At 39.4% G+C, this 14,001-nt stretch overlaps 1 protein-coding gene across 1 annotated transcript in view; it reads right to left on the reverse strand.

Annotated features, from left to right (window-relative positions):
* Positions 1 to 4,654: 4,654 nt before the first annotated feature.
* The window catches only part of slc25a46 (solute carrier family 25 member 46), a 71,145-nt gene continuing 61,798 nt past the window's right edge, over positions 4,655 to 14,001 (reverse strand). Inside the window, exon 8 of the mRNA XM_028804825.2 lies at positions 4,655 to 5,367. Within this exon, the coding sequence (XP_028660658.2) occupies positions 4,789 to 5,367 (579 nt within the window). The 3' untranslated portion in view covers positions 4,655 to 4,788. The remainder of the gene's footprint in view (positions 5,368 to 14,001) is intronic.

The raw sequence follows: 14,001 nt of genomic DNA on the forward strand, positions 1-14,001 counted from the left end.
TGGTTATCTAACTTTATCACCGGACTCGTTTGTAGAGACTTGCATCATGATATCGTATACAAGGACGCTGCTCTTGTAATAGTTACATATCTGTTTTAGAAGGTTATATGAATTTGATTGTTTTCTTTGTTAATTATTCTTGTCCAATCATATTTGTTTTTCTTTTCTTGTAACTTTCTCCTTGTCATCTTATATCTTATCTTAAATATACCAGTAACCAGTGAATACACTTGACTTGAGCATTCCTAGTTTTCCTCCTCTCTCTTTCTCTGTACGTTTAGCATTCGTTTGCTCAGAGGTTGATGCGCTTGCTGCTTCCTGAGCAGCTCTTCTTTGTTCTACCCTAGCAGCCCGCTTCTTCTCTTGTTTCGTCAGCATCTTTTCGGGTTATAACTGATTAAGTCAGTGTTTGTGTTGCAATTCCGTTTTCCTTAATTTTTCACTTAGGCTGGCATTTAAGTCTTCAATCTGCCTCAAGAATGATTTAAGATATGAAGAGGTAGGGGAAGTGACGGTAGGGAATGAGAATGGAGGCCATACACAAGCGCCACAGGGCCGCCCTGCTGGCCACTGGCAAGAGTTCATTCTACAATAAAATGAAAGAAAAAGAAAAAGAAAGTGGATAGTAGACGTCACATAGTATATGTGTACCAAATTTCAGGCCAATACTTCAAACGGTTTGTAAGCTACAGGTGATTTAAAATCCTGGACAGACAAATGGACAGCCATGGTAGCGTATTATATAAGACGATGTTGTTGTTGTTAGCCATTCGATTGACTGTAGAAACAGAAGCATCCCCTCCTGCTCTCCAGTTTTATAATGAATTAGATAAAATCATATTAAAACTTCATTATTTCCATAATTAATAAACATATCAATCAATATAAAAAGGAACCTTCTCAAATAATACATATAAAGTATCTATCTATCTATCTATCTATCTACTCCAAAATTAAATTAGACACCTGAAAATAGCTAGTAGTTGGATAAATAAAAATCCCAAGATTTATTGTAACAAAAACAAAGCGAGATGAATTTATCTAAACTTGGCTCATCTTGCAGAAATAAGAACCACTAACTGAATTTATACAATTCGTTCAGCTTTGTCGCACTTATTTTTTATACTCACAAATAAAGTGGAAATTCACGTAAGAATGAAAACGTTGGGCACAACGATGATCCCTTTCCCCTTTATTCTTCCAGGAGGCGTCATTGACACGTAAACTCTTTTCCAGTTATCCTAAGCAATGGCAGAATTGCAAAACGAAAATACCTGTAGCCTACCTTGGAATTCTAAACAAAAGCATCCTTGCCCAAGTTTAAACAGCTTACCCACTGGTGAAAGACAGAGAAAAAGAAGGAGGGCCACGGTTTACGTGTATAAAAGTTTGCAGGATGAACTTGAAATCTGAGGAGTAAATAAAGCCTACGTGCTGCTTTAAGATTTACGTTGGGCCCTTTCATCTGGAACAACTTTAGTGTTGTACTGATACGAGAATCGGCAATTGAAAATACAACTGCTCGTCTTGGAGTTAATATGTGAGGACTGAAACAGAACATGACTATACATCAGCACCCGCCCCGGTAAGTATGTCAATGTGATAAGAATATAAATAATAATTGAAATGCTGTATGTCCACTCATTTCATTGCAGGAACTTGTCTCTATATTATAATAAAAAATCCTGCGACGAGACGAGACTTTTTGGAAGATTTTTTTCAAGTCCTGTAAGTTGAGACTTTGGCCATGAGATGTTTTCAAGTCCCGTCCTCCTCTCAACCATATTCAGCCACACACACGGTCCTCTCACCTCTCATTCGTGTGAATGCTTTGGACAGACACATTTACTGCTCTCTCAGTTCTTATCAATTTTAACGTTTCCTCACTTTAAGCTCCCAATTAAAGAAGATGTATTATGTCCAAATCTTATTGAAGAATTTCATCACAAAGGGTTGCCAACAGAAAAAATGAGTACACGGGCAATCCTAGCAGTGAAAAACGATAAAGTCAAACGAATTAACGCCAAAAATGTTGATCGGTTACACGGCAAATTGGTCAAATGCATATCAATAGACTATGCTGAAACAGTTGGTGGTGATCATGCAGAAGATGAAAACATCAACTAACAATATCCTGAAGAATAACTACAACCGTTAACACAGTTCAGTCTTCAACCACATAAATTACTGTGGAAAGAAGGATGTATCCAAAAAGGTAATGTAGTACATCTTCAGGGGATAACATTACACAACAAAGGAGATCTTCATATGCCATTCGTATTAAAACTTTAACAATTTCCCATTAGAATAGCTTCTGCAAAGACAATTTACAAATCTCATAGCCATAGTCGGTTTATTTATTAGAGAGAAAGAAATGAAATTCAATACATTGTGTTGTCACGATGAAAGTCCAAACACAGAATCAAAATGTAATGCAATATTGACGAAAAGTTGATTCGAAAAATTGTTTTTACTGAAGTTCTCCAGTAAAAGTGTAGGTTTAAAAAGTATTTGTGTGCTAATTTCAAAGCCAAACAGAATGAAATTGTATTATCAACGAATAACTCTAACGCAACATGAAACACAATTTACTTTCAAATTATTATGTTTTACTCTTTTGTAATATGGATAATTACTTGCTGTAATGTAAAATACTGTAGTTAGTTCTATTATGCATATGCAACATTTCCCATGAAAATAAAAATCTGTTTAAATTGTACAACAGCATCCCTATACGCGAGCGACAGAACCACCAAGAGGCTAGCACGTAGCACAGGCCCGGGGGTTGGCGAGCTAACTAAAATAAAACAAACATAAAAAAAAAAAAACTTTTGAAACAATACAAAGATAAAATGGTTGATATGAATTTTTTTTCACTTATAAGAATACAGTATATTTCCCCACATTATTCTTACAGCATACTGATATCTGTCAAAAAAGACAGAATGTTAAACAAAAAAACGGGGTAGCTGAAACTGTCTCCATATTAGAATAAGAAAGTTAATAAACTTACGCTGGTAAATATAAAGGAACTAGACAAAGAGCCTGTTTCGACAACGTAAGATGAAACAGGCACGAGTTTGTGTCAGCAGTGTATGAAGAACAAATGATAAGTAAGAAAAAAGTTGTTTTGTAATGATTGTAGTCCGCTTTACTCATTACTGTACAGGCTTGTACTGTTAGTTGATGAATTTTCCAGGCCTATAGTACAATATGGAATAGTAATAAGTATAATCACCACAAACCTGATATAGGTGTATTGAATGAATGCGTAATTGAATCAGAATGTGTAATTAAGCCTCGAGCTGTAGTCAAAATCATCTTTCAGGCCTCTAGAACTTTAATCGAAGTCGCCTTTCTCTTTGAATTTTTGCGGCCGTAAATCTGCCACCTGCCGCGATGTTGGGGTTGGATGTCGGTCTCGTAAGGTTTTTCGGGCAGCTGCGCAGAAGGCGACTGTGCATTCGGCTTCAGACGGACTTAAGTGAGTGAGGAGGCAGGCGAATTATGTATTAAGATTCCTCCACGAAAAACTGTACATCCTTTGTCTAGTTTTGATGCTTTTTTTGAGTAGTGCTTGTCAACAATACTTTTTTTCATTGCAAAAAAATGATTTTAGGAAGTCAAAGAAGAGAGGGAACAAATGCAATACATTGCTGTCTAACTAACAGGAAGTAGATTTACCCATCTGTGTGCCACTTCCTGATTTTGAGAGGAGACCAATTATGCCGCCCATGCCATTGTATTGTAATGGTGACCAGTTGAACAGTAGGCTTTGCTTGCCGAGTTTTCTGTCTGCTCATCCTGGAGAGGCGGACAATGTAAGGGTCCCTTAAAATGCTTTCATTCTTGTGTGGTAACTTGCAACACCTTTCAGCTTTGTAACCCTTCACCTGGTGGTGTGAACCTTGCTACCATTGGCCTTGTTGGTAGTGTGTGGGCAGCTACCATGTCATCAATGTGGATATACTTCTATCACTGGACAATCAAAGAACAACAGAGAGGTTTTGTGTAGTTTTTGTGGATGGCAGATGTAAAAGGAGATCAAATGTTTATGTGCTCTTAATGAGGACATTGCTTTAGCTTGCTGAGGTATGTAAGAGTGGAGACAGCTCTTGAAAAATAGTCAAAAAAGTGTGAGTGCTGCAGAGTACTTGGGGTAGCAATCAAAATGAAGTACTGGTGAGGAGCTGGGAGGAATAAAATTAACGATCGACAAAATCCGAACTACAACTAGGGCGGTTATAGATTTTGCCAGTGATGACGAGGTGAAAGAAGCGGTGTGTATCTGGCTTTGCCAGAAAAACCCAAAACATTTTTGTAAAAGAGGGGCCCCTAAATAATGGTTTATCTAGTAAGAATTTGTTAGCTGCAGAAAGGAAGAAATAAGCAATCTGTGAAAGCGAGCATTGTTAAAAATGAATAGTGTCAAACTTGGAAATGGCTGCAGATAATAAAATGAAACAACATTAATTTGTGCTTAAATAAATCTCAAGCATTAAGACTTTTACTTAAATGGTATTAGTTGTAAGTTTGGAAAGCAGCAGCAGAAGGCTTTAAGCTGGATTGATCCACTCTAAAATTCAGTAAATAGTTATGTGGATAACCTAAATGGTGTAGCTGAAAATAATAAAAAAGAAAAAAAAAAGATAACCAAGATTCAGTTTTTCTTTATTTCGTCCGGCAGGTCAATGTAATGTATTTCGTTTTATCAAAGGGTCACAGAAAGACAAAGAAACTTCTCTCACAACAACAGGGATGACCGCAGGAGCTTTATCCTTTTTGATCTCAGGCTGAATTTTGCAAAAGTACAGAATAAATCATTTTGGTGATTTGTAGGACAGTTGCATGCAATGAATACTGGACAACGATGGCGCCAAAGCCTTTATAAAATCCCAACAATCCTTCCTCTCGGTTGATCACATTAATGCAGTCTCTCATTCCTTCATACTGCGTGTTAATGGGAAGCACCTCAAAGCCCAGGTCTGTGTTGTCAATGATTGTGCGGGTCCCTTGGATATGAAGGCGATGCAGTACTGTCTCCATTGGATACAACAAGACGTCTGCGCACAGATTAGCTGCAAAACTCGCAATAAGTTCAGGAAAGTAGGAGTCGAGCATACTCTGTACCGAATCGCTGCTCTCGGCATTCGGGCGTGACGGTGACTTCTTCTGCAATACAAGCAGCACAAGCTTCTGAACTGCAGAACTTATAATGTAGTGGAGCACTCCATGAGAAATGGTGGGAAAGATCAGGCCCCAGAGGGGGAGCAGGCGTTTGCTGTGTGGGACACCCATTCCAACAACTCTTCCAAATCCTTCTCTGAGGCAATCCAATATTCCAGGATTATCACGAATGATCTCACTCTGTAAATAAATATTCAACAAAGAAACGTCTGTCAAAATACATAGACAATACTTTTGGTAATGTTAAAAAATAATCAAAACAAACTACATCTGATTGAGAGGTCACAGTTTAGCAGGACTCAATGGTTGTGCAGGTAGCGCTGCCATCCTGAGTTTGAATCCTGCACCAGGTCATTCTCATTGTCTCAACCCGAGTTCTGGACTTAGTACTGTGGTTTGCTGCCCACATTCCAAAAGAAACGCAGCTTAATTTAACTGGGGGATCCAAACTGGCCCAAGTTTTAGGTGTGTGTGCAGAGTGGTGCTACGTCCAGGTCTTTTTCCTGTCTAATTAGGACAAGCTCTGGTCCCCAGGACCCCCAACTGGATAAAGCAATTAACAGGCAATGGTATTATGTTAGGTCAGTTTAATAGTGGTAGCAACACACACAATTAAATAAAGGGAAGACTGCTTGAGATGTCCTTTTCATGCTATTTTATATATTTTTGTTACTCAAGAATTTCCTTCCTCTTTTAAAAGATGGATAATTTTTGCACTTTTCATTTTAAATTTGGGGCCATACTCAACAAAATATACAGGGTGAGTCAAAATTATGTTAACACTAATGGATTATTTTTATCTCAACCACACCTTTCCAGCTTGATGAATAGGTCGTGGTGGACCAATGCCATGGCCTCCACACTCCCCTGATTTGACACCCTGTGATTTCTGGGTATGGGGTACGGTGATGGAGTGCATGTATAGCAGGAAAGTTTGTGATATCAATGACATGAAGGACAGAATACAGACTGTGGTAGCATCTATTCCCCACAAAATGTGTGCATGGGCTTTAAATGGTACTGTTGCTCATTGGATTTTGTGTGTTGAACATGATGGTGAACAGATTGAGACATTCCTGTAAATCATCTTGCACATATGAAGTATGTTTGGTGAACAAATTGTTTCCAAATGTATACATACAGTATAATCAAGATTGTTCCTAAATTCTCAGTGATATGAAAGAACAAAGTCTCTGCTATAAAATATGCTTTACTGAATTTACACACCATGCACAAAATCAGGTACCACAGACTCAAAGATGTATCAATTTAACAACAACAACATATCTTATGACCAAGGATGTTGTTGTGATGTGAGACTTTACATATGACTTGATAAATATTTTTTATGTCTTTGTTTGTAATTTAGGCAAAGCAATGTTTACCCCCCACCCCCCCATAGGAATGGGTCTGTTTGAATTTTACGACAGGATTTGGGTGATGTGTCTTAAACCAGTTTGCTGAGACATTTCTACCCCCCACAAGTAGGCTAAGGTGTACTTTAACATATGGTTTGGGGCCAGGTGTTAAGATGTTGTATTCCCCCATTGGTCTGAGGTATGGCTGTTTGGAATTGGCTTGTCTCAGAGGCCTTTAAGTACCATGATGTCATTGACTGTAGGGGTTGGACAGAACATCTATTAATGTAGGTGTTTAACCTCACAATCTCTCTCTTGCTAACCTGAGATGATGAAGACAACACAATGAAGAGCACAGCTCAGCAGCCATATTGAACAGACATGTGGCAGAAAGCTGAGCACCAATGATGCCTTAACTAGAGACATTTAAGTAACCACAAGTCTGTGTGCCGCCTGAACTACATATCATCATTTAATCAGGTTGTATGGTTGCCAATATTCAAATGTACTTTGCATTCTGTTATTATTTATGAATATTATCAGTAATACATTATTTTATGTGTAACTTAACTTCTGCTTGTCTTTTTACTACATCTAATTGCCTGAGGTTATAGATATAGAAGGGAAGGTGGGGATAAGTTATATACAATAATACCTTATAAACAGTGGTAAGTCTGTGAGATTAGGCATTCTAAGGCTACATATTAATAATACAATAGGGGAAAGTAGAGCAATATATATTACTCTACCAAGACAAAACAGATGTGAACCTAAAAATAACAGCTATATTAAATAAAGGAATGCTGATTCTGAATCTGCATATCCTGATTTCCAGTTCTTTTCAACAATAAGTATTGTTTTAAATTTTAATGCAGGGGAAGAAAGGATATAATTTTTCATGTTCTTCATAGTTCTAGCAGACTACAGTAGGTTAAATATTCACTTCTACAGAGGAGGCCAGGGTGTTCCCTGCCATGAGTTTGCATGTTCTCTGCGTGGCTTTCCTCTCACCCTCCAATGACATGCTGGTTAGGTGAAACGGCAACACTAAATTGGCCCACGTGTGTGTTTGTTTACCCTGCAATGGACTGGCATCCTGGCCAAGGTTTGTTCCTAACTTGCGCCCTATGCTGTCTGGGATAGGCCCAAGCCCCCCAACTTTGACCCTGGTCTGGATTATTAGAAAATGACATGACTACCATTAAAGAATCTATTAATTCCGCTCAAATTGTGGGGGTCTTCAGAGTTTCTACTTGTGCCATTTTATCTTCCCACTTCATTCTAAATTTCAAGTTGGATTTTTGGGAGAATTGTGAGGATGCTCTTAATTTGCTACTAGCTACACACAAAAAAAGCAATTAAAGATGAGGTCTTATTTTTTGTGTGAAAAAGAGCTCAGTAAATGCATTAAAATGTATACTCTAAATACAATATGATCACAACAACACCATTTATTGTTACAGATTGCCAGATTAATTTTTTATATTTCTAACCGAGATGAAAGGTCAGCTTTACGTTACAACTCAGAATGTTATCTCCCAGGATCTCCATCTTCAAAGAGAATTCTCATGAAATCTCTAATTGGGGAACTCGTACTTCCTGTCCATCGGAGAGCACATGAACAAAGCACAAGAACTGGACACAAGGTGGAAGACAACACTGCACACAGTTCTAGTCTGTCACTAGACAAATTCACACACACCCATGATGACACAGACATTCCAAAGATGTACGCTTAGTTTGGACTTTTAAATTATCTGAGGGGAAGTGCATTTGCCTTTGGGAAAATCAGAAAGACACATTCATCATAGCAAAAGTTTTTACAGTCTATAAAGAAAATAGCACAGCTGACTACAACCAGAGATATCTTGTACAGAGACATGTTTAGCAATTCAGAAGGCAATAATGACTAAGTGATGACGCAACTGATGAAATCACATACTATGTGTGGTTGTAATTGCACAACTGAAATGTTTAATAGGGCAGCCTTCAACTCCGGCCTATTAAACTTCCTACGAATCTGAGCAGGTCTAACTTTTAAGATTTTTCTGATGCTTATTTTCATGCGTCAGCAACGTGTGGTTGGCTTCCTAGAAACTAACATCACCTCTTACTAAACAGAAGTAGAAATATCAACCGTAAGCTTCACCCATTCATTACTTTAGTGAAGAGCATTACCCAGCATTAGTAACCAAGTTGCAAAAACGGCAAAAAAACCTGCTACAACTTGCTTTAAAATGCAAAATTACTTTGCACCATACTCTATTTTGTAATAATACAGAAAAACAGATTTTGAAAAGAACTGCTTTATTAGTATAGCAAGATCTTAATTGTTGGTAATTTATATATTCATCATGTAAAGAAACAACACACCAAGGAACCATAAGCAGCCTACTGTAAGGCAGTGAGGAGGCCTGTATGCATGTGAGCTAGCAGGGCCGAACCAATATGAACACTAGAAGAATTGGCTATAAAAAAAAATAAAATGGTGAATCAGAATCGTACTAGGGGGCTCTGCCCCCTGCTCGCTTTGCTCGCCAACCCCTGGTGTTGGGTAACGCGAAATTGTTTGATGTATGCATGAGATACATTAGAGTGTAAAGGTGTAGATGATGCATATAGGAAGTAAAGAATGTATTGTATGGTAAATCACAAAGATTTATTGGAATATTTCTTTATATACAATATTTGTAGTAAAGACGGTTTGTTGTCCTTGAATGAGCTTTCCTTGGTTTGGAGTATTTATAACTTTAACTTTAATGTCAGATGAACACCAAACCCATGAGAAGGCTACATAAAGTTGTCCATGTCCAAATACACGCTCAGAGAGGTGTATGCCAACTTTGTCCATGGTCTGTCCTTGGGATTTGTTGATTGTCATGGCAAATGCAGGTTTAATGGGAAATTGGTGTCGCCCAAGTGTAAATGGTAATTCAAGGGCAGAACCTGTAAGGTCAATTCTAGGAATTACAACAGTATTGTTAGGATGTGATCCTGTAAGTATTTTTGCTTCAATAACATTGTCATGGTGTTGATGACTAAACGTGTACCGTTGCATAAACCCTGTTTAGTATTAAGGTTTCTTAATAGCATGACAATTGTTCCGATTTTAAGGTTAAGATTGTGTTGTGGTAATCCGGCTGGGTTAATAGTGTTCAGATATTCTAAGGGGAAATTAAGATGTTCAATCTCGTCTTCAGAATCAACTTTGTCAGTATTTAGAAAGAGGCGGCTTTCTCCAGGAAGTAATGCAATGACTTGGTTATTTATGTGATCAACATCAATATTCTTTGGACATAATATAGCCCGTCGCGTTAACAGTGGTATCTGGTCTATTGTTTTGGAGCTGTGAGCGTAACTCCATTAGTTCTTCCTTGTTTAGCGTTAGTAATATGGATAATGGATAGCACTTACTGTTAATACGTAGCATTTTCTGTGGTTGAATTGTTAAAAATGTATGACTGTAATGTGATGATTCACTTATGCTGTATAGTTTTCACGTGTGAGGATGACGAACCTTTAATACGGAGTGTCCATTTATTCTTATTACCCGTCAGGTGTTGTGCCTGTGTTTTGTGTGGTTGCACTGTTAATATTGTATCACTGTAATGTGATTCAAATATGTTGTGGAGTCCGTATTTGTTGGGTTTCTGTACTATATCGTGTTTTTGCTTGCGGGTCATTAGAGGTGCGTGGATCATGCTGTGTAGTGTGTTTGCGTACCATCTTGCGCTTTCCGTACTCCAATTGATTTGTGACCCTTTCTGGACTCCGTAGTCTGTCCCGTTTTACTCTGGGGTTGGGTGCGGACTCCTGTTGTTTGTGTGGTTATGTCGTTCGTAGTCTCTATGGACTCCGTAGTCTGTGGGGGGGTTTGTGTGGCACACCAAGCAGCACATTATTCCTAACTTCACTCAGCAGTAGTGCCACGCACAATATGGCGGTGACGCCTGCACCTTCACTACGCATTAGTGCCACTCACAATATGGCGGCAACGTCTGCGCCTTCCGTATTATGTCGGGTTTCACCATGCTGTGTAGGCACCTTCACCTTTCGTACTTTCCCACGCCTTCCGGGTCTGCCTCTGCTGTGTGGTGTGGATGTTTAACTGTCATTGTTTCCGCCTTTATATTCTGTATCTCGCTGTGCATGTGTTTCGTGCCTAGGTTTTTTTGAAGCTGTTGCATTCCAGTTTTCATCATCTGTAACCTGCTCTCCATGTGTTTGTCCCCGTTCTTTAACCTCTTTATGACGTTTTACTTTGTTTCCTACTCTGTCTTTTATTTCTGACCTCACTTTATCCTGCTTGCGGCATGTCAGACGGTTCGTAGTCTCTCCCGTTTTCCTCTGGGGCGGGGGGGCTTTGTGTGGCGCCTGCGCACGTTCGTAGTCTCTCCCGTTTCACTCTGGGGAGGGGGGCTTTGTGTGGCGCCTGCTCACTATGTCTCCTGCGTCCACGGGCAGGTCCCTGCGTCCATATCCGGTTTACCATTTTCGTTTAGTAATATGGATTAGAGAGCCTACACAAAATCAACACTGCAGAGCATCTTAGTTAGACAAAACAAAACTCTACAGTATGCATCACACTCATTTACACACACACACCATTCATTCATCCATCCATTTTCCAACCCGCTGAATCCAAACACAGGGTCACGGGGGTCTGCTGGAGCCAATCCCAGCCAACACAGGGCACAAGGCAGGAACCAATTCTGGGCAGGGTGCAAACACACCCACACACCAAGCACACACTAGGGCCAATTTAGAATCGCCAATCCACCTAACCTGCATGTCTTTGGACTGTGGGAGGAAACCGGAGTACCCAGAGGAAACCCACGCAGACACAGGGAGAACATGCAAACTCCACGCAGGGAGGACCTGGGAAGCGAACCCAGGTGTCCTTACTGCGAGGCAGCAGCGCTACCACTGCACCACCGTGCTGCCCCCATTCATTCATACTTTGCCAAATCACAGACATGTATCAACCACTAGGTTGACTAAGGAAAGCACTTGTAGTTTGTGAAGAAAACATATAAAATAACTCATGAATCCTCTGCGGTACAAGGGTGAAACTATCGCAGTAACTGCTTCCTGAAGACTTAAAACAGAATTATGAAGACTACATTGTAAGATTGTTTTGTCTTGGTAGAGTTCCACATTACTCTACTTTCCCCTTTTGTATTATTAATATGTAGCCTTTGTCAGAATGCCTCAAATCTCACAGATTTACCACTGTTTATAAGGTACTGTACCATATAACTTCTGCCCACCTTCCCTTCTACATTTATGGCCTCAGGCAATTAGGTGTAGTAAAAGACAAGCAGGAGTTAAGTTACACTTTAAATAATGTATTATTGATAATATTCATAAATAATAATAATAAGCAAAGTATAAGTGAATATTGGCAACCATACAACCTAATAAATGCTGATGTGTAGTTTCAGGTGGCACACAGACTTGTTAGTTACTTAAAATGTCTCTAGTTAAGTCCTCATTTTTGGTCAGCTTTCTTCAGAACAGGCTGCATGCCTGTCTCAATATGGCTGCCAAGCTGTGCTCTTCATTGTGTTGTCCTTTTCAGTTCATGGTGTGTGAGATGCTCCTTCATCAGTTCGTAAGAGAGGGAGGGGTAAAGCAAGCAAATTTATAGATTCCCTGTCCAAATCCTGCAGCCAATAGGGCGTCACGGTATATAAAGGCTTCTGATACAAGCCAATTCCAAACAGCCATACTTCAGATCAATGGGGGAATACCTTGACACTTGCCCCTAAAACCATTTGTTAAGGTGAAGCTTGCCTGCTAGATAGACTGGCTTTCCTATGGGGGTTGATTGTGAGAGTCGTGCAGAGAAACACTTGCCAAACTTGCTTTAGGCACTTCCCCCAACCCTGTCATAAAATTACAAAAAGAGTCATTCTTAAAATGGGGGAAGGCTTAACCATCAAACCATTGCTGTTTTTATCAATAATGAAATACTAATACTACATTGCTTTGACTAAGTTACAAATAAAGACATACAAAATATTTATCAACTTATATGCAAAATTTCACACTACAACAAAGAGGAAAACCTCTTCTCAGAATCTCACAGAGACTACCTTACAATTCACAATACATGGTGATCGGTAGAGGTCTGGAACAGTCTGGATTACACAACATGAGCCTTTACTGAAGTGATGACTAGGGGAGTCTAAGATGATCCAAAGCACAGCACTTCAGCTGTGAAGCATCATGGAGATTAACATTAAGAGTCAGCCATGCACCTCCGCCACTGGCCCTCACATCATCATTAATGATTTAACTAATAAACCAAAGAAGCAAGAGTACTTTAGAAGTGTACAGAAAAATGTTTCCTGATTATGGACAAGGAAAATGTTTCCTGACTCACTGGGCTGGCACTCTCCCATTTGGGGATGCACTGCTGCATACGCAATCACGGAGTTCATCAGTTTGAAAAGCTTTTGGCAGGCCAGGACCATTTCTAACACTAGAATTACCAAAGCCTACGGAAAAGCTCGTAATCCTTGCCCACCTTAAATCCATTCACACCTTTCCGTCAGCGTCTTTTGTGTTGTAAATGTGTCGATCAACACAGCCTGCTATCCCATCCCCCCACCAACACAGAAAAGGCAGAAAGTTCTCTCAGCTTAAGTCTGTTTACCTGCATGTGAGCTGCCCAGAGTTGTAGTGGGTAAATACTATATCATTATTTGGAATACATGCATTTCATGTGTAGTCCGTTTTTACAACAATCTATGTAAACACATCGTTAAAACAGAAAAGTTTTTCATGATTTAGTAATAATTGACAAAATGTAGACATGAAGTGTATAATGTGTGAAGCCTGAAGTCCAAATATCAAATAAACACTTTCACAAAAGGTACAATTATAAAAACAAGTATGCTTTTATCAGAGAATATAACTGCAGAAAAAGAACTCACATTAGGGTGCGACATTGACATGCCCTTAATACAACCGCTTTAGTGGTGTAGTGGTAAGGACTGCTGACTCGTAATCAAGACGTTCGTGGATCGATCCCGGACACTTCCATTTTGAGTAGTGAGCTGCTCTTATTCTTACTATTATAAAATAAAAACATACATTTGATTTGAGTCTGTTACAGCCGGTGTAAATATATGGTGCTTGTAAAGGTTAGCTTTTTTTTGTTTAAATTTAGTTTTATTCTCTCAGTCACGCCGGCCCCGATCTGACACTACTGTTTTCAAATAATGATGTGCTAAAACACCTCTATAACAGAGGTGAACTCAGATGAGGACGAAGGTTCTACATTGGAGAAAGAGAACAGAAGCCCTCCCCACAAGAAACATCCACTCACACATAAGAACATACAGGTAGTCCCCGAGTTATGGACATCTGACATACGACTTACGAACGGGGCCGCAGCTGCTCCTTCATCTGTCATTGGGGACGCGACGCAGACTCCTCAGTAACTGCC

This window comes from Erpetoichthys calabaricus, chromosome 7, assembly GCF_900747795.2.
Source record: "Erpetoichthys calabaricus chromosome 7, fErpCal1.3, whole genome shotgun sequence".
In the NCBI taxonomy this organism is placed as follows: domain Eukaryota; kingdom Metazoa; phylum Chordata; class Cladistia; order Polypteriformes; family Polypteridae; genus Erpetoichthys; species Erpetoichthys calabaricus.